The sequence below is a fragment of the Bactrocera dorsalis genome, chromosome 1, assembly GCF_023373825.1.
Source record: "Bactrocera dorsalis isolate Fly_Bdor chromosome 1, ASM2337382v1, whole genome shotgun sequence".
Taxonomy (NCBI): domain Eukaryota; kingdom Metazoa; phylum Arthropoda; class Insecta; order Diptera; family Tephritidae; genus Bactrocera; species Bactrocera dorsalis.
Genome location: NC_064303.1, coordinates 3,146,620 through 3,164,101, shown reverse-complemented (window position 1 = coordinate 3,164,101; position 17,482 = coordinate 3,146,620). Strand labels below are relative to the sequence as shown.

Sequence of the window (17,482 nt, the reverse complement as noted above, 5' to 3'; positions counted from 1 at the left end):
GAGACATCAAGAGGCATCCTGTCGTGGTCCAGACTGCAGTATTCTGACAGGTCTGAAACTTTTTCGTCTGCGTTTCACTGCATCCAGCCGAGCATATTGGTACGATGTAGTTTAAGACCGGCACATTCCCCATGTGCCGCCGGCTAGCGACTTAAGGAAAATTTTAGGATTATTGACAGTTGAAATCTTGATGCCATCTATTGCAATATTAAGGTCAGGTCTGTACTCCTTCGTCCAATTTGTAGGTGGGGGAGTGTTAAGTTTTGTGCAGAGACGAAGAAAGAAAAGTCGGAGCGATAACCGTTTACTTTTGAACACATGCCATCGTAGCCTAACGACAACATGGTGCAATCATCATTGTACGATAAGATAGAAACTCCCTCTGGTGGCTGTGGGAGTTTCGAGATAAAGAAGTTAAGCTCAAATAGTTCATGGTCCATCTCTTCTCATCGTTCTCTTCTGGAAACTATGTTCTTTCAATGCCCTGCAGTAGCGGACAAGTAAGTTCTGTGGCTGTGTCAAAGGCTTGTTCAATACCAAAAACTCTAGTTTTCCAAATAATCTACTTGATAACACAAACTGCGATCATTTTTCAAAAAATTTTAGATTAACTTACCTGTGAATTGGGCTGAGAGCAAAATGAAATATTGTTTAGCGGCGCTCCTTGCAATTTAATTGTAAAGTAATACTGTTTATATTTATATTAAATGTGCATTGTTGCTGCAATTGCATATTTTTCAATTAAAGCGTTTAATAGTACCATATTTGCATTCTAATTCCAACTGAAAATTAAAAAACAAAAGTAATTAAAAAAACAAAACATATTTAGACTGTAGTCTATGCCTCGCGTCGCAAGTCACACCTCCACTCCGGTTTCGGCTGTCGCATCCACTACTCATCCGCATACGGTCTGTAGCTTACGATCTGGCGCGCCAGTATGTTGAGTATCTCACGCGCTTGCACATCTTGGTGCTCGTGTATGATGCCCGTAATGCGCGCACACTCTTTGATGTAATTCTCCAATTCACGTGTATTTAGCGGCTTGCTGGCATCCTTCGCGGTAATGGATTGCACACACTTGCTGGTCATATTGGCCAATTGTGTGCGCGCGGCGCTGAACACCTCGTCCAGGTCGAAGAGCTCGAGTGGTGGGGCGGCAGGCTCGCTGAAGATGGGTGGGAAAGTCTAAGGCGATGGAGAAGAATAAAATATTAGAAATGTTGGTGCTTAAATGCATAAATTTTTTAGTATCTCCACACTAACCGCTAACTGTAATGGCGGCAGCGGAATCTCAAATTGCGGCTTAATTATTTTTAACGGTTCATATTTGACATTCAATTGTTCGTATGTCGTCATTACATCCTTCAGCAGACGATTACTTAAGGAGTAGATTGTCATGTCGAACATTTGTTTGAAGTCGGCGGGTGTTTCGGTGCCGCCAATGGAGTCGATCAGACAAGCTTTCGGCAAATCAGCAATGAAGGCGATATCGGTGAATGTTTTGTTGTCGTTTATCTGTAAAAACCAGCAGCAAATTCACTATGTCAGTTTTTTAAGTTTTTTTTAATCATATATCAAATATAATATATTCCGCACCTCCACATCGTTGAAGTCCAAATGCGAATATTGTATTTCATTGCCGCCCAAAAGTTGTATAAAATATTCTAATAGCGCGTCGTTTGTTTTATCGCTCTGCAAATACTTATCGTGCCACATGTAGCCAGAGCCGATGGCGAGTATCTTGCCGCCATGCTCGTTGACGTAGTAACCAGCTAGTGGTCTAAAAAACGCCACATACTAAACAAGTGCCCACATTTAAAATCCAAAACGCTTACCGATTAAAGGGATAAACAACCGGTCCTGTGCTTAGTAGCACATTCGCCGGTTCTGAGACATTTAGCGTCGCGCCATATGGATATTGAAAGTGTATTTTGTATTTCTCATCGCTAAAGTCATAATCGACCACTTCGATATCTTGTTTGATCAAGTGGCGCCACATTGACTCGCAAACCACACCACCGCCGATAATGCACTCCTTAGGATGGAAATTTTTGTAGTAATGTGGGCGCACAACGGTGTCTGAAAAGATATGTTAAGACCCACTGGCGATCCTATATGGCATTAAACTCACCGCTATTTATGTATATGCCATATTGTTCTAGAAAGAAATTCACATTTGTATTGAATTCCTGTTCGCCACCTTCGCCGAGCAACACCCACAATTTGCCACCCTTTTCCACGAACTCCTTCAACACTTGAAACTCTTCCTCGGTGAACCGATCCTGCGGTCCGGCCAGCACAAATATGCCCACACGCTGCAGCCGTTCTTTCTTCAGCTCACCATCGCTCCTGTTGGACAGCTTTGTTAACGCCATTTTGAACAAATTTTGCTTTATACTTACTGTTCAACTTTCCAATTTACTTTCAGTTTGCGATGCAGCATTTTATAGTTATCCGACAATTGAAAGCGTTCATTTTTCGATATGTCAAAACAAATGACGCCTTTCGACATGGTTAAGTGCTTTTTTAACAATTTTATGTGGTTTTAACTAATCAAAATGTTGAATGAATTAATACAGAGGATTTTCAACTAGCCGGTTTGTGTTGTTCGTTTCCGTTTCCTAGCAACACTTAATTGCAACTCGAAATGGATTAGTTAAGTAGTGATGCCGGACAAACACAAAACTAGAATTTTGACATTCACTGTAATTCATTTTTCGACAGACTCATTTAATTATGTCTTCGATTTTAATCAATATTTGAAAGTTATTGAAATCTTTTATATTACAAACAGCTTTTAAAAGCAAAATCATTTTTGCCAATTACTGCACTCGCTACTCTGCAGTGCTGCCCATTCTCAACTATTTGCTGTAGTTCTGCAATGGCAACATCACCACCGCGGAGCTGTCAATTTGACTTTTCACCTTTTCAAGCAGCGACGAACAGCGAGCCAGCGAGCTTGTGTGTGTTGAAAATTACGAAATAAATCAAAGTTTTTGTCAAAAATCGAAAATTTGTGTGATCGCAGATCGCGAATATTTGTTGATTTGAAATCAAACTCAGTAGTTAAATTACACAAAAATGGCTTCGGTTTGTGGGCGTATGGCTTTGCGTGCGGCGACACGTCAAAATTTGCAATACACTCCAGCGCGTTTCTGTAAAAGTAAGTGAAACTTGCGGAAAGGCACATAAAATGAAAAAACCGTGATGTAAAGTTGTAGAGCCTCCATATGTCGGGATTATCTAGGAAGAAACAATGGAAGCTATTAAAGCTGCTTTACCAAAAGGTTATGGCACTGCAAACTTTTCATATGGCACCTATTTGACAGTTCGCACGCATTTTTCTCGTGTGACGAGTATATCTAAGCATGAACGGCAGGGTCGGGATGTGAATGTTACGTAATGTAAAAGAACACAAAACTGGAGTTTATGAACCTTTTTCATTAAATTTTATAAAAATTAATAACTGCAAGCAATATTTTTAACGCTAGCGATTAGGAACTCTACGTTTATGTAACCATTGATTGGCGTTCAGCCGAACGTACAATCACATTATCAATAGACTTTCTCGGAACCATTTTTTTTAATTTATCTTTGAGTACAAAAGTATTAAAGTAATGTTTTCTTAAATCATTAGTATTATATTAGCCGACGCCCATTATGTCAGATAACTATAATGCATTTCAAATGTATTGAAAGTCCCCCGATGACCGCAAACTGTTTATGTAACTTTTACAGTTGAAAGTTTTTTTTTAGTTTGACACAATCATATGCCAATATGCGATGTTTATTTGCCTTGTTGGAATGTCTAACTTGCTAAAGTATTGAAACATAAAATGTATAGACCAATGAGATGCAGTTTTAAGTACTTCGATATTTGGCTGTTGTACACCCCCACCCCTATTTAAAAAGCAATCCAATATTTGTAGTAATTACTTAATATAACATGTTTTTAATACTAGTAAATACATAAAAACATTTTAACACCACACTTTTGTGCTTATATTTTTCATTGTAGTGATGAACGACCCTATGGAGCACGCTACCGGTATTGAAAAGCGTGAACTGTTGGCCAAGGCCGCTGGTAACGATAATCCCTTCGACATGAAAGTGTTCAAGCGTGGCGCTGGCACCAAAGATTCTCCCAACCTGATACCATCAGCATTCGATGCCCGTATTGTGGGTTGCATCTGTAAGTAAAACCACAATTATCAAGTAAACATTTAATGCTGGTAACAGATTATTCTAAATATTTCTTTATTTTTATTTTATTTCTGTTAACTGTTGCTTGTCATCCTCCCGCATACCAGGCGAAGAAGATCAAACCTATGTTCAATGGATGTGGCTGCAAAAGGGCACACCAAAACGTTGCGAATGCGGTCATTGGTTCAAATTGGTTGAAAAGGCTCCTGTTTAAATCAAATAATTTAATAAACTGCTAATTTCATTTTACTAAGCAAAAAGTAACCAAATAAATTCACAAAACCAACCACAAAACTCTAAAATAATAGTGAAATATACAACCGAGAACTTATTGCAAGAATATCAACGTTTGAAAAAGTTGCAAGCTATGTTGGATGCTGCTTTGCTAAAGCCAATAATTCACCACTGGCATAGAATTACATAAATAATTAATAAATGAAATAAGAACACTGTAATATTTAATGTTAAATGTATGCGATGAATAGAGCACATACTGCAGTGTGGAAGAGAAACGCCTTGTTTGTTATTAATTTACATCAGTGCATTTTAGTTTTCGATAGGATTTCTGTCGCTATATTTCTTTCTGCTTTTTTTCTTCTTAATTATCCTTAGTTGTTGAAAGTGCTTTTTTATTGCCATAACTACGGGTAAAGTCTTTCTTAATTGCCACTGCAGTCGAGTTGTTTTTGAAAATATTGAATAAATACATATAATTTAATTAATAGATTAGTTAACAATCTTTCAATGTTGTTAGACTGAACAGTTAACCACAAAAAAGCCGTTCCACCTCCGGTCGGGTCTACTTAATCGGAAAGGGACCCGATTTTTATACTGCAAGGACTGTCAACTCAACCGGAGAAAAATTACTTCAAATAAAGGAGACGCAAACATATTGTTTTCGTGTAAAGTAGGCTGCGCATTTATTGTAAAAATTGATTATTTAAAATTGAAATAGCGGCGAGTAAAAAGGGAAATTTGAGTCTTTTGATTTTAGCTGAAATTACGAAAAAATACTCTTAAACACTTACATCGGCTAAAGTAATGGCGTCAATAACAATCAACTGTTCGCTTGCACTTCGGAAAGCCGCTCGTAAAGTCGTTTGCAATGGGATTCGCTGTATCTCAAGTACTAAAATATGTTTAGCGGGTGCGTAGAGACATTTTTTTATTAGGTACACACATAATTTAATAATAATTTCGCTCAAAGAAATGAACGATCCCATGGATCATGCAACTGGCATAGAGAAACGTGAATTAGAACAATGGAAGGCTGGCAATAAAGATCCTTGGTTGCTCGACACGGTCTTAAAGCGCGGGCCCGGCACCAAGGAGCAGCCAACAATGATACCATCCGCATTCGATGGGCGTATTGTGGGCTGTTCCTGTGAGTTGTTAAAGCTGTGTTCATTTATTTTGGAAATAACAATTGATGGGCTCACCATCGTTTCTGATTAGGTAAGGGCAATCGCTTTGTGAACTGGATGTGGCTTGAAAAAGGTGCGCCAAAACGTTGTGAATGTGGATTCTATTTCCAATTGAAGGAAGTAAAGCCGGTTTAAGGCAATGTATAAACAAGAGTGAACAACAGTAATTTACATACATACAAATATTTGTATTTAATTGTAGTTAAATAATTATTATAAACTAAAACTGTTAACCTATAGTATAACCGGTCAATAGGTAGCCACTATTACCATTCATATTTACTTCCGGATGAGTGCGATTAGGCAATATTTGATAATAGCGTAACCAATTTGAAGTCAAATGCAGGTTTGTGGCATTTGAACTGCTCTTTAGCTCTACATGCAAATCCATGAGCACCTCTTTACTTTGACTGTACACAACAATCGGTCGGGAGGATTTTACAAATGGTAATAAAGCTTGTACTATGTTACTCGGATGCTCCTTGGCAGCAATTACAAGCCCATCGAATTTCGCGCGCATGAGTTCACAGGCACGACGGTTTTCTACTTGCCATTTCTGTGCTTGCACAGGAATGTTAACTGATGATTCCAGCGGAGACGTATTGTTTTCGCCATTGCTATCACTACTAGTAGAAGACGTTGTTGTGGGTGCTGTAAATCAAAAAGGTTTTATATTTTTATTACTTAATTGCGAAATAAGTGTATTTACTAACCCGCATCATCATCGTTCAATTTCTGTTTTTTACTGCTAGGCTCAATCTCTTCTAATGGTGTGCTTGGCTCTGTTGCAACTTCCGTGCTTTCTTGGCCTTCACCCTGATAGTACTCACGCAATACGGAATACAAATTTACCGAGATGCAACGCTGCAATTGCTCATGTGGCAAATTTAAGGCGAGCATAGCTTGCTTTTGCGGCACATTACCGGGATGCATGTGTACCAATGTTGCCTCGGTACCTGCACCCATTGAATTCAGGAAACTAGCTGGTAACAACCCGTTTGTGCCACTTTCGTACATTAAGTAGTTGCCAAATGCACTCACGCCTGAGTAGGAGATAAGTTGTGAGAGTGTATCCATACGCATGCCCATCACTTTGTCAGCATCTTGTCGATAGTAAATCTCCGTAATTAAGCGCAGTGTGGGTCGATGTATTTGCACAAATTCAAAATATTTCTTCTCCTTTTTACGCAGATATTTTTCTTGGGAGTACTCGGTCTTGGCGTGAAATGTTTTGGAATTTTCAACAATTTTCTCAATAATTTTAGTCGATTCACTATGTTGTTCGCGTAGGTCCTCGATATCCTGTGGTCGCAACGCTTGCGAATCACCATCGTCAATTATGTCGCGATTATCAGCACCACTTGCCGATATACCCAAACGATCACGTATGTCGCGCATTTCCAATTCATTGCACAGCTCTAGCGTGTGTAGACGGAGATTACGTTGTCCACGCTGCTTGGAAGGTGTGGTTTCTTTGGGACACATTTTGAAAGTGGCGCTGTAGGGTTGATCTAAAAGCCCCCGTAATTCCAATTGCTCTTTACCCAACATGGATGTTGTATCCAAATTGCCGAATTTCTGCAATTTAGTATACTTTTGCCGCTGAATTACTATGTAGTCGCCCAATTGAATTTTAGACATTTCGTTCACTTCAGTTTTTGTCATGGTATTATTTTATTGTTTAATATATTATGGAACCACACAGAAAAACATAAACCGGGCATAAACTTTATCTCTGGCATAAACACTTGCTGACCGGAATGTCAAAAAACCAGCGGCAACACGTGAATGTAAATTGAGTTACCACAGTATTGAAATCGGGAGTACAATTTATCTGTTATAATTTAATATATTTAAATATTTTACTATATATACATATTTATATTTGAGCTATTGGACATCATTTATGTATAGAAAATATAACAATATAATTCAAAAAAATTAAACTTAAATTTCGAAAACGAAGATATGGCAGGTTCATTTCCAGGCGGAAGGAAGCGTATAGCTGGAAATAAGCATTCATTATTTTCTTTAGTTACGGTACTTTGGTCGAGGAGTTGTGAAGCTTTTCTAATTTGCGCGGATTTCAAGCTAGATATATTTTAAATTAAAGGCAGAAATCATATAAAAATATTATTGTGTTATGATTGCATTTCTTTTTAATGTGTGAAAAGTGTATAATATTCAGTGAGAAGGCATTTATGTGTGTATTGTATTCATTAAAAGTGAAATAAATTGTGAAAAATTTGCTAAATGTGTTTAAAAAGTGATAGAATTTTTTCTTAGGAATTCAAAATGGCTGCTGCTTCAGTTATTCAGCTTCACTGAAAACGCACACAATCGCGAGGTAAGTCCGCATTTATCTGAAAATTATTTATTCAAAATTTAAATAAATTTAGGCGATATTTTTTATAATGTATAAATAGGTATATTTCATGGAAATTTATAAAACAAAAATTTGTGTGACCTTCTGGAACAATGTAAATGTACAACTCCAACATTGTCCCTGTTTTAATGTGTCCTTTTTCAAATGAATATGTTGCAATTGTTAACTGAGGGTTCCACTTACATAATGAGTAACAAACAAAATCTCGTATTTCTGCTGTTTTATTAAAATATATGCATGACTTGTAATAACATTATAATCGCTGATTGCTATTCAATTCACTCTCTACTTGAGCATAATATTTAAAATTATTTAGCTTCAACCATGATTTTTTACTATATAGATATAAGTATTATAGTTTGTGCAATCTTGTATGCAGTAAAATGTGAAATCTTAATTCTTTACACATTGTGATCAGTTAGTATAAATTACTTCAATTAGTAAATCCTTATTGATATATATTTTTGTTTTTGCATTTTCGATTTTTTATGCATAAGTTTTTATTTCGGTTTAGATCCATAGGCTTTCAATGTCTAAGGCTAAGCTCTTTCTTGCTCGGTTAAAATAATTAGGTAGTAATAGTAATAAAAGGCGCAAATAAGGAATATTTCAAGTATTGTTAAAATTATTAGTGATGACAAAATGTTTGCATGTGCAACATGTCAAACGATCGTCTTTATAAATATTCATGTATATTTTTTTTAACTAAGTAAAAGTAAGTGCATTATCGTAGTTATATGCATATACAGTGTTAAAAAATGATAATTTAAACTCAAATTAATTCAATAATCGATTGCAGTTACATTGTATATATAAAAATTTCGCTTGTCTATCTAACAGAAAGATGAACTCATTTAAAACAAACGCAAGAATATAGCATATGTACATGTCATATATCCCTTGCTGATGCGTCCTTTAATATATTTAGTTTCATATTTGCAAGGGCTATCTGCATAAGCTAAACAAATTTAAACCAAGCTAATGGATAGCGCATGTAAGTTATTTGAGCGGCTCCACTGAAAATGTGCCAGAATACAGATGTATAGTTGCCGGCGTTCCAGTCTCTCAAAACGGGATAGCGACTTTCATATAGTTTCTTTTCTATTTTATCGAACGAGTAGTCTCTTTCATCCAATTCGTCTAGTACTCGTAGCCAAGCACTAACACTATCCTCCGGATTTTCTTCTTTGAAAGCGAACCAATTACCAAAATGTATCGTATACCAGGCATTCTTCGATTTCTTGTTTCCACTCACGATGTGTTGCGTTGCATCGGGCAATGTCAGGCGTGTGGCACTCTCAATTTCATGTTGACGTTGACGTACAGCCTCACGTTGTGCTTCCAATCTATACTGGCACTCCAACTTCAAAAGTTCTTCTTCCACATTTAGAGCTGAGCATGAAGCATTGAATACGTTTTCACTATCTAGAGCTGTGGCATGTAGATCTGTTGACGTTGTTATTTCCGTTTTATTAGTGCGCCTTTGACGTTGTTGAGCATTTAATTGTGTAGTAGCATAGTCAACAATGGGTGGTGGTGGTTGTTGTACTATAATATCATCACTCACTACTATAGACACAGCCTTACGATATAGTGAAGTTCCAGGAATTTGGCTAGCCACAAAAAAGGCACCAGCTATGGTGATAACACTTGCCGCATAACTAATAGCCATTACAGCAATATTATTTAGTATGAATTTTGCCAATGTAAACGATGGTAACATTTGTCTTAATTCAGTGTATGTCAACCAACCACGCCGCAATCCTTCACGCCGTGCGAGATGTTTCTCAATGCTACTCAATTTATTGAAGAACTCTTCACTCGATATGTAAATATTCCATTCCTATTTGTGGTAATGTAAAATTTTTTAAGCATATATACCTTACATAGAACAGTTATTTATACTTACTATAGCACACAAAAATTCCAACTCTAATTTCTTCAGTCTTTTCTCAGTCATATGCCCATCCTCAGCCCAATCACTCAAGTAGATTTCCTCATCATGACCAGCATAGAATTTTGTCGAAATCATCTGCAGGTTATAAGTAAATATATAATGATACTTCATAGGTTTTAAAGATTTCTAGATTACAACTACAATAATACATATAATGCATCTCATAAATGAATTAAGACCAAGTACATTTTTATGGTAAACTAAACAAAAAGGACAACAACAAATCAGAAAATAATTAAAAAATTCAAAACAGATAACACTGCTCTAAAAATAACCGTATATATGCATGTTTTCAATTCGTTTATCAGTTTTGATTTTTCAGCCTATCAATCTTAATAACATGAACACACAAAAAAAGTTATTTTCATAAGCGCATTCAATTTATAAATTTGATAAGAATATGTTGTCAAGCGGTTTATCGTTTAAGAAATCAACTAACATCAGTTTATAAATTATAAAATTTGAGTGTTAGACTGAGGTTTTGAATGTGGTTAGAATTTTTTTCAAAATAACCTTCAGATTATAAATTTATATATATACATGTATATAAACTTTTAAAGGAACAAATGAAAAGAGACAAAGAGTCCCAATAGTCTGAAAGTTGGGGAATCTTCTTGCAATAACAAAGTAGACATTGCGGCTACTCAACAGGTTGTAAACATGTCTTGCGTAATGACTCACACCATTAGTTTAAAAACAAAAACTTCTCAACACATTGCTTTTGAATATATGTTCTTACCATTGATACAATAAAAAGCTCCTGTGGTGTTATACGCAGTACGTACATAGGATCAGCCACATTCAAACGATCCAAATATATTAAAGCCATTATGAGTGAACAGGGAGAAGCATGTACGCTACCAGCAGCAACTTTAGTCAAACGCTTTAGAGAGTGCCCCTTATGAGGTGCGGAAAATAATTCGGAAGCATATTCGGCGAGTGGACGGGACATTTCCATTTCCTCGTCGAGTGTATCATCGCCGAAGTAAAGTGATTTCCGTATACGATCGATGTATTCGCCATGAGGCATCACCTGCAAATTCGAACCTTTAAAATCTTACTCACACATGTCACAAATTTGCATTTTTTTACCTGACTCGCCTTTGTGGTAGTGGAGTGGGAGCCACCATTGTCTTTGCGCTTTCTGGCGCTACGCCCAAAAGCCATTTTTACTACGTCGTTTAATAATAACAGTTCTCGTATTTTGTTTGATACAAAATTACACTACAAATTTGTGCGTACCAACTAACAAACAAAAAATTTAATGCAAAAAATTAAGTTAAAGTTGAATTATTTTACAGATAATGATTTACAAATCAAAACAAAAAACTTTCACAACACCGTGTGGTAAATTCTACACGATTGTGAATGACATATTTCGCTTCACATGTCTTTTCTTAGCGGAATGGTTCGGAAATGTTTTTGAAATTCGTTGGTTCTGGCAGGGTTGCATAAAATGCAAATGCGAATTTTAAAAAGTTGTTTTGTTTTATTTTTTTAATTTACTAAAATATGTATGTATAATATGTATTTATAAGACCAAAATAATGCCTTAATTGGTTTTTTTCAATAAATAAGTAATCTTACACCTGAAAATCGATCTAACTTATTCCAATAAGAAATTTTTTCAAAATATGGTCGAATTAAAATTGTTGTTAATTCAGACATAGGAATTTTGACATTTCTCTGCCTACCGCGAAAATTAGTAAACAAATGTACGATTTAAAATTACGTCTGGAGATATTCTAAAGTTCTTTAAGTTATGAGTGATTTTAAAGTGCCAACATGTGGGAACACATCAATGTCGGTAACTACCTTGGATCCTGTGGAAGCGATGGACATAGATGAACAGAGTGAATATGTTTCTGATGAAAAGGAAGATAAAGAATTTGAGAAACTACTCTGGTCTATAGATGATGACACCCTCTTCCATCCACTCGGTTTTACAAATCACGGCACTGATGCTGGGAAAACAGTATTCGTAACGTGGAATGAAGAATATCTGCTCAATTTCGTATTTAAACGCTCAAAGCGGACGAAGAAAATTAGTTTGACAAAAGTACGTTTGCCAATGCCTTCAGGAGAAATAGTAAACGATATGTTCATACTCGAATTGAATGCCTTGCTACTTATGCGAAGTGGACATGTCTACTATTTTAGTTCAGTCAAATCTATGCATGCAGTTGACTGGATCAATGATACTGGCGGTGGAGTACGTTGCATGGCTTTGGCGCCACCAACGGGATTTAGTTGCATACGTTACCTAGCTACGGATAAGGCGCTAGTATTAGAGATGTATCGAGATGTGCCGGACATAGGACGTAATGCACCAGAATTATTGCAGCGTTGTGATATTACATTTGATGACAGAAATATTTTCAACTGTTCATGGGAGGATGAACGTTACACACTAGTATCTCAACTAGTTACGGAAGATAATTTACATTTTCTAAAGTGTGTACTTATGGAGGAAATAGATTTAGAAGTCGGACAATGGCTACATATATTTACGGTATCCAGTAACGTATTTGCATTGATTGTAGGTACTTGTTATGACGCATTGGAAAGCGATTAATATTTGATCGATAATGTTTTATTTTGTTTTTAGCCACAGCCGAGCATAACGAAGATGATAATGATCAAAATACTAATTGTGAATATAACATACAGTTGCTCTGTACTTACGCTACCAATGTTGATTCTGTACAAATAGACTGTGTTGAGCAACGTTGTCTTATTTTTCTGCAATGTGGTACCATTGATATCTGGTATTACTCACAGATAATTTGTGGCTTGCGACGCATGCAACATCACACTGGTTCACAATACAGTCACCATGTTTATGCCGCCAGTACACGCTGTTTCTACTTTACAGACGAAGAACAGGTGGCACAACTACATTTCAGCTATAACGCTGAAACGGACAGTTGTCGTGTGCAAGAGACCTACAAAGTCATACCTGGCATGGTAGCATGCACTTGGGTAGAGACTCAGCGACAGTTGATTTGTTTAAGTTGCAATAATATATTTTATAAAATTGCTTTTGAAGCAACAGTCAACCCCAAAGCGTCCAATGTAAGCAACAGTTTTTCGGAAGCGGTAAATACGGAATATGAGAATTTCCAAAAGTTATACGAGTTGACACCGGCTCGATTGTCGCGCCTACTCGCACGCGCGGAACTGGTAGACGAATTGACACAGTTACCGACACAAATGCATGCAGCTGTCGAGCAAGAATGTGTAAAGCAACAACTGCTTGCCGTCTCCTCAAATCGCCACCTATATCGATACATCGCGAAAGCGCGTCTGGTTTACAGTGTACAATTGCCCACGGCATTCCAGCCAGATGTGATTATAATGTATGCAAATAATTATTACCAACTACATCATGACAGTTATGTGGCACTTATGTATATACAAATCAGGAAGGACGATGTATTGCACGGCGGTGACAGCCTTTGGCACTTGTATATAAATGTTGATTGCAGTGAGAGCTATATGTTGCACATACCCAATACACTACGAGAGCAGCAATTATGCATTGTACTACCGTTAAAGCGTACTGAAAAGAAGCTGTTGGCAGAATTCGAGCTCAAATTGTACACGCTTGTGTGCTTGGAGACCGATTTTGTGGCGGTGTCGTTGCCCATTGATTTAGAAATAAACAGTGCCACTTATGCTGAGCTCTTCACTAGCTATAAACGTTGTGTGACCATTTGCAACAACTATGATATACAAAAGTTAATAGCGAACTTCTTAAATCAAACGCGTAAAAACGACAAAAAAGCGAAAGTGGATGAAGTAAAGCAAGAAGAGCATATATTGAAACATACCTTGCACCTACCCTCCACTTGTTCTTTCAACAGTATTGCCAAGTGCGTCAATGTACCTAATGTGGTAGAGCTAAGCATTGAATGTTACTTTATGTCAACAGCCATCAAAATAACGCATATGCCCGAGGAGAAATATATAATTTTGGAAAGTATGGATGCGGTAGCTTTATGTTATCTCAAGCTTCATTTGTTAAATAGCATACCAGAATTGCTAGCGAATCGTGGTGAAGTTGGTGCAGCCGAAAGACAACAAAATCTGATGGTAAACTTTTATTCTAAATATCTCTCTGAAATTATTTATAAGTATATACATTAATCAACTTTCAGCAACTGCAATGTGAATTAACGCAATGCACAAATGCGCTTCTGCAACCGGCTACGCATGATGAGAGCATGACAAGCAATGATAGCGGCGCAGCTGCACATTCAATGGAGCTGCAGCAGTTGAAAAACATTTATTCTAAATTGCGTCAGGATTTTCACAAACTATACAGCTGATAGTGAGAGCAGCAAAGTAATTGTTACTTATTCCATTCCATCCCGTGTTCTGATGTTTTGTAGTAAGTTACCTTCGTAAATGAAAAAATAATATTTAAGCAGACGGCTACTGCTAAAAAATTCTAATTATTATGTTAGCTATCCGATTTTGTAAATTTTTTACATTTTTATTCAGCAGTAATTATGTTAGCATAAAATGTTGTTTTAAGAGTATGCATTTAAATTATTAATGTAAATATAACGATTTACTGCGAAAACAATCAAAAATTTGTGTTGATTTTGTAATTTGGTTTATTTATGTAGAATTGAGGTGTATGCCTGTCAAATTTTACTTGTGTAGAGTTAAGGAGTATGCCAAAAATTTCTACGAGTGAAATGAAATAAAATATTTTTTATTCTTTTTTATGCACACATTTTATTTTTGAACTATTTTAATAACTTTTTTTCACTACTAAATTTAAGCCTGTTTTCTATCATATTTTTTGGGTTTTGAATTTTTGCTGTTCCACTACTTGTATACACATAAACTAACATTATATTAAATTTATTATGGTTTTTTGCCATTTATAAAGCTCAATTTAATATTTCTACTAAAGTAACATACGCACTTACTTTTATATAATTTTATTCGGCTACTGCTTACTTCAAATTTCTAACCTCAATAATTGGTGTCTGTTAATTTCTTGGTACTTGCTTTCCCATGTTTGGATAATACTGCATTTGAGCAATTCTAAATTTTATTTGTATATTTTTTCGCATTATTAAATAAATACACACATATATTGAAGTATTTAGTGTGAAATTTACATTTGAGGCTGTTCTTAATACGCACCGCATGAAACTATAATTAGGACGGGCTGACTTGAGTTCCCTACTGATTAAAAAAAAGGCAGGATTTAGGTATACATTTTCATGTTTGTTTGAGAATTGTTTCCACTTTAAGCTATACAGTTGGCAGTTTTCAAATCTTATTGATTTATATTTTATTTAAAATTCTATTATAACCTTAAAAATTGTGAAAACGAGAATTAGTAGAATAGCATTTTTCTACGAAGAAGTTTTGTTAGACAACAGCCGAATTTTTAACGCATTCCAACTACAACAAAGCAATTTTTAGCACAATTCTAAAAGCCTATAAGTTGAAACTAGCCTTAACCTATAAAATTAAAATTTATTACTGTGCACTATAACTAATAAAATATGTTTGGAAGACAGAAAATAATTAGATTTTGCTCTAAGTTTATTAAGTTAGTAAAATAAACTAGAATTTTTCAAAACTACTTAAAACTAGTACATTCGAATCAATTTTTTAATGGTTTCTAAATATTTTTCTATATTTCATATGTTGCTCTAGGAGAGTATGTACTATTTTCTTTTTTTACTTATAAGTATATATTTTTTAGCCAGGCTTAAGCCCTTTTTCTGGCTGTATACAACAATTTAGTTAATACTTTCGGTAGATAATACGAATTTCAAATAGTGTTTAATATTTTTTTTCTAAAAAAGCGATACATAAGTCGAAGGTACACGTGTGATTAGCGTAAGGCATATAGTTAGTTGATTGAATAGTTAATTGGCAAATGAGTTAATAAATGAGAAACTTGAAATGTGCCGGAGAATTTGTGATTTTTGAGTCACGTCGTTAGTCTGAGTTTCATATTCTTAGATACATATATAAACGAGTACAGCCAGATTGATATATTCTAAAACAAAAGTGATATACCTCTTGAAGTATCACTCCATGCTATTCGAAGTATAAGTATGGCGATGGATGTTTGAAAGATTTTTGTGAAAAATTTTTTTTGTAGAGAGAGAAGCAATAAAGTTCATTTTGCTACAATTTGCAGGCAAAAAAAATGTGGTTAACCAATGACAATAGAATATGGTAACAAAACACAAAATAAAAACAAAAACAGCTGTGAAAAAATCAAACAGATGTCTTTTAATAAAATACGAGCTCACCTACTAATCAAAGAAAAATAAAAAATGCAAATACAGAATTCTTCTTAAAAATAACACATATATTTTCGCTTAAAATTTGAAAACAATATTGTTAAAAAAAGTATATTAGACAAAAAAGTCAATCGCACATAATAAACGTAGAAAATCATACACCTAAATACATAAACCATGTACTATGTATACTAATTTAAAAGTAAAAAGTAGAATTAAAAATAAAAAAAATCAGAATCAGTATTTTAATGTTATTGAACTATTTTTCGTTGACATAATTAACTATATATGCTTCTGAGTCTGAGTCACACCAATTGCTAAAATCAATTCTAACCTTTAAAATTATTTAAAACAAATCTTCTTATACCAATTTTATGCGAATAAAATAAAGCACATATCTATATATACACACGTATGTATATTTAAACTTAATATAAATTTGAAACGGAAATTAAAAAAAAATTTAAACGCAGAATTTGGAGCCTTAACACTTTTCGGATTTTGCAGCGGCAACTTCACTTGGATCTTTTTTCTTCATAAAGAGTAGAGGAACCATACCTAAGAGACAACCGATTGTTATGCCAACAATGCGACCCTAAAAAGAAGAATCAAAAGTAAAATTTTTGAAGAAGAAGACGAGTTTTGTGGCACTTTATCGCTATCTCTTACCAAATTGGCTGAGTGCCGACTGGATTTCATTTCCATTTGAACTGGCGTCAAGTCGGGTAGGCGGAAGCCCATCATTTCGCAACCACGTTCCACATAGTACGCCGAACCGATGCCAAGTATATCGCTTACAGTGTTGCCGAGACCAGCGGCTGCCATCGTTGAGATGCACATGAAGGCGCCAAAGATGCTTTCGATTGAGTCGCCCTGCGTATGAGAGAATACAATGGAATATGATGAGTTATGTATGTAGTTGAGGGAAAATATTGAGTGAGTGACTAGGATAAAAAATATGTTCGTAGAAGAGTAATCCATATGGATTTTTATCAAGTACAACATAATTACCGCAACTATCATGACGAAATTGTCCAGAAAGCCAAAAGCGATAAATGGCACCGCGTTCACTATGCAAACTATAAAAAATAAAGATATGAGTGAATTTTCAAAATCAAAAAAAAAAAAAAATACTCACTTCGCCGTAAATCCGACATTGTGGGAGGTGGAGCCTTGGCCGCTAAATTAGTGGAATACAGTCAATTAAAGTAGAAGAATTAGTAATTAA

At 35.5% G+C, this 17,482-nt stretch overlaps 7 protein-coding genes across 9 annotated transcripts in view; 3 read left to right on the top strand and 4 right to left on the bottom strand.

Annotated features, from left to right (window-relative positions):
• Positions 1 to 661: 661 nt before the first annotated feature.
• LOC105232366 (intraflagellar transport protein 52 homolog) lies at positions 662 to 2,649 on the bottom strand. 2 transcript variants are annotated; one of them, XM_049460706.1, is made up of 7 exons: positions 2,403 to 2,649; positions 2,132 to 2,349; positions 1,836 to 2,079; positions 1,597 to 1,780; positions 1,264 to 1,515; positions 863 to 1,185; positions 662 to 782 (listed from the first exon to the last, which is right to left on the bottom strand). In XM_049460706.1, exons 1-6 carry the CDS (start codon positions 2,510 to 2,512, stop codon positions 892 to 894), a joined length of 1,302 nt encoding a protein of 433 aa, XP_049316663.1. In that variant the 5' UTR covers positions 2,513 to 2,649; the 3' UTR covers positions 662 to 782; positions 863 to 891. The 2 variants fall into 2 exon arrangements, with proteins under 2 accessions (XP_049316663.1, XP_029408686.2); XM_029552826.2 differs by having other exon boundaries at positions 662 to 1,185; positions 2,403 to 2,648.
• Positions 2,650 to 2,916: 267 nt separating this feature from the next.
• LOC105232364 (cytochrome c oxidase subunit 5B, mitochondrial) lies at positions 2,917 to 4,715 on the top strand. The gene is made up of 3 exons (XM_011214025.4): positions 2,917 to 3,163; positions 4,019 to 4,192; positions 4,311 to 4,715. Exons 1-3 carry the CDS (start codon positions 3,082 to 3,084, stop codon positions 4,415 to 4,417), a joined length of 363 nt encoding a protein of 120 aa, XP_011212327.1. The 5' UTR covers positions 2,917 to 3,081; the 3' UTR covers positions 4,418 to 4,715.
• A 494-nt stretch (positions 4,716 to 5,209) lies between these two features.
• On the top strand, positions 5,210 to 5,799 carry LOC105232361 (cytochrome c oxidase subunit 5B, mitochondrial). The gene is made up of 3 exons (XM_011214023.3): positions 5,210 to 5,350; positions 5,411 to 5,587; positions 5,659 to 5,799. Exons 1-3 carry the CDS (start codon positions 5,245 to 5,247, stop codon positions 5,760 to 5,762), a joined length of 387 nt encoding a protein of 128 aa, XP_011212325.3. The 5' UTR covers positions 5,210 to 5,244; the 3' UTR covers positions 5,763 to 5,799.
• On the bottom strand, positions 5,782 to 7,384 carry LOC105232362 (tRNA (adenine(58)-N(1))-methyltransferase non-catalytic subunit TRM6). The gene is made up of 2 exons (XM_011214024.4): positions 6,341 to 7,384; positions 5,782 to 6,278 (listed from the first exon to the last, which is right to left on the bottom strand). The coding sequence occupies exons 1-2, from the start codon at positions 7,290 to 7,292 to the stop codon at positions 5,857 to 5,859; spliced, it is 1,374 nt and encodes a 457-aa protein (XP_011212326.2). The 5' UTR covers positions 7,293 to 7,384; the 3' UTR covers positions 5,782 to 5,856.
• Positions 7,385 to 8,218: 834 nt separating this feature from the next.
• Positions 8,219 to 11,331, bottom strand: LOC105232360 (protein CNPPD1). Its single transcript, XM_011214022.4, has 4 exons — positions 11,063 to 11,331; positions 10,710 to 11,003; positions 9,923 to 10,045; positions 8,219 to 9,856 (listed from the first exon to the last, which is right to left on the bottom strand). Exons 1-4 carry the CDS (start codon positions 11,135 to 11,137, stop codon positions 8,972 to 8,974), a joined length of 1,377 nt encoding a protein of 458 aa, XP_011212324.2. The 5' UTR covers positions 11,138 to 11,331; the 3' UTR covers positions 8,219 to 8,971.
• A 146-nt stretch (positions 11,332 to 11,477) lies between these two features.
• Positions 11,478 to 14,706, top strand: LOC105232359 (uncharacterized). Its single transcript, XM_011214021.4, has 3 exons — positions 11,478 to 12,513; positions 12,579 to 14,065; positions 14,131 to 14,706. Exons 1-3 carry the CDS (start codon positions 11,733 to 11,735, stop codon positions 14,299 to 14,301), a joined length of 2,439 nt encoding a protein of 812 aa, XP_011212323.2. The 5' UTR covers positions 11,478 to 11,732; the 3' UTR covers positions 14,302 to 14,706.
• Positions 14,707 to 16,299: 1,593 nt separating this feature from the next.
• Positions 16,300 to 17,482, bottom strand: part of LOC105232358 (transmembrane protein 65) — a 38,521-nt gene continuing 37,338 nt past the window's right edge. For both annotated transcript variants that reach the window (XM_011214020.4, XM_029552846.2), the window contains 4 exons: positions 17,393 to 17,434; positions 17,266 to 17,333; positions 16,924 to 17,127; positions 16,300 to 16,849 (listed from right to left, as the gene is read on the bottom strand). In XM_011214020.4, the coding sequence (XP_011212322.2) occupies positions 16,739 to 16,849; positions 16,924 to 17,127; positions 17,266 to 17,333; positions 17,393 to 17,434 (425 nt within the window). In that variant the 3' untranslated portion in view covers positions 16,300 to 16,738. The remainder of the gene's footprint in view (positions 16,850 to 16,923; positions 17,128 to 17,265; positions 17,334 to 17,392; positions 17,435 to 17,482) is intronic.

Bases quoted from the DNA above. Each gene is read 5' to 3' on its own strand.
- LOC105232366 (XM_049460706.1), bottom strand. From the start codon at position 2,512: ATGTCGAAAGGCGTCATTTGTTTTGACATATCGAAAAATGAACGCTTT. The intron at 2,350-2,402 runs GTAAGTATAAAG...GCTGTCCAACAG, and splicing joins GTAAATTGGAAAGTTGAACA to GAGCGATGGTGAGCTGAAGA. The intron at 1,781-1,835 runs GTAAGCGTTTTG...GGCGTTTTTTAG, and splicing joins GTTGTTTATCCCTTTAATCG to ACCACTAGCTGGTTACTACG.
- LOC105232364 (XM_011214025.4), top strand. From the start codon at position 3,082: ATGGCTTCGGTTTGTGGGCGTATGGCTTTGCGTGCGGCGACACGTCAA. The intron at 3,164-4,018 runs GTAAGTGAAACT...TTTTCATTGTAG, and splicing joins TCCAGCGCGTTTCTGTAAAA to TGATGAACGACCCTATGGAG. The intron at 4,193-4,310 runs GTAAGTAAAACC...CCCGCATACCAG, and splicing joins CCGTATTGTGGGTTGCATCT to GCGAAGAAGATCAAACCTAT.
- LOC105232361 (XM_011214023.3), top strand. From the start codon at position 5,245: ATGGCGTCAATAACAATCAACTGTTCGCTTGCACTTCGGAAAGCCGCT. The intron at 5,351-5,410 runs GTGCGTAGAGAC...TTTCGCTCAAAG, and splicing joins TACTAAAATATGTTTAGCGG to AAATGAACGATCCCATGGAT. The intron at 5,588-5,658 runs GTGAGTTGTTAA...GTTTCTGATTAG, and splicing joins GCGTATTGTGGGCTGTTCCT to GTAAGGGCAATCGCTTTGTG.
- LOC105232362 (XM_011214024.4), bottom strand. From the start codon at position 7,292: ATGACAAAAACTGAAGTGAACGAAATGTCTAAAATTCAATTGGGCGAC. The intron at 6,279-6,340 runs GTTAGTAAATAC...TTTGATTTACAG, and splicing joins ATTGAACGATGATGATGCGG to CACCCACAACAACGTCTTCT.
- LOC105232360 (XM_011214022.4), bottom strand. From the start codon at position 11,137: ATGGCTTTTGGGCGTAGCGCCAGAAAGCGCAAAGACAATGGTGGCTCC. The intron at 11,004-11,062 runs GTAAAAAAATGC...TCGAATTTGCAG, and splicing joins CTACCACAAAGGCGAGTCAG to GTGATGCCTCATGGCGAATA. The intron at 9,857-9,922 runs GTAAGTATAAAT...TACCACAAATAG, and splicing joins TGGAATTTTTGTGTGCTATA to GAATGGAATATTTACATATC.
- LOC105232359 (XM_011214021.4), top strand. From the start codon at position 11,733: ATGAGTGATTTTAAAGTGCCAACATGTGGGAACACATCAATGTCGGTA. The intron at 12,514-12,578 runs GTACTTGTTATG...TTTTGTTTTTAG, and splicing joins CGTATTTGCATTGATTGTAG to CCACAGCCGAGCATAACGAA. The intron at 14,066-14,130 runs GTAAACTTTTAT...ATCAACTTTCAG, and splicing joins AAAGACAACAAAATCTGATG to CAACTGCAATGTGAATTAAC.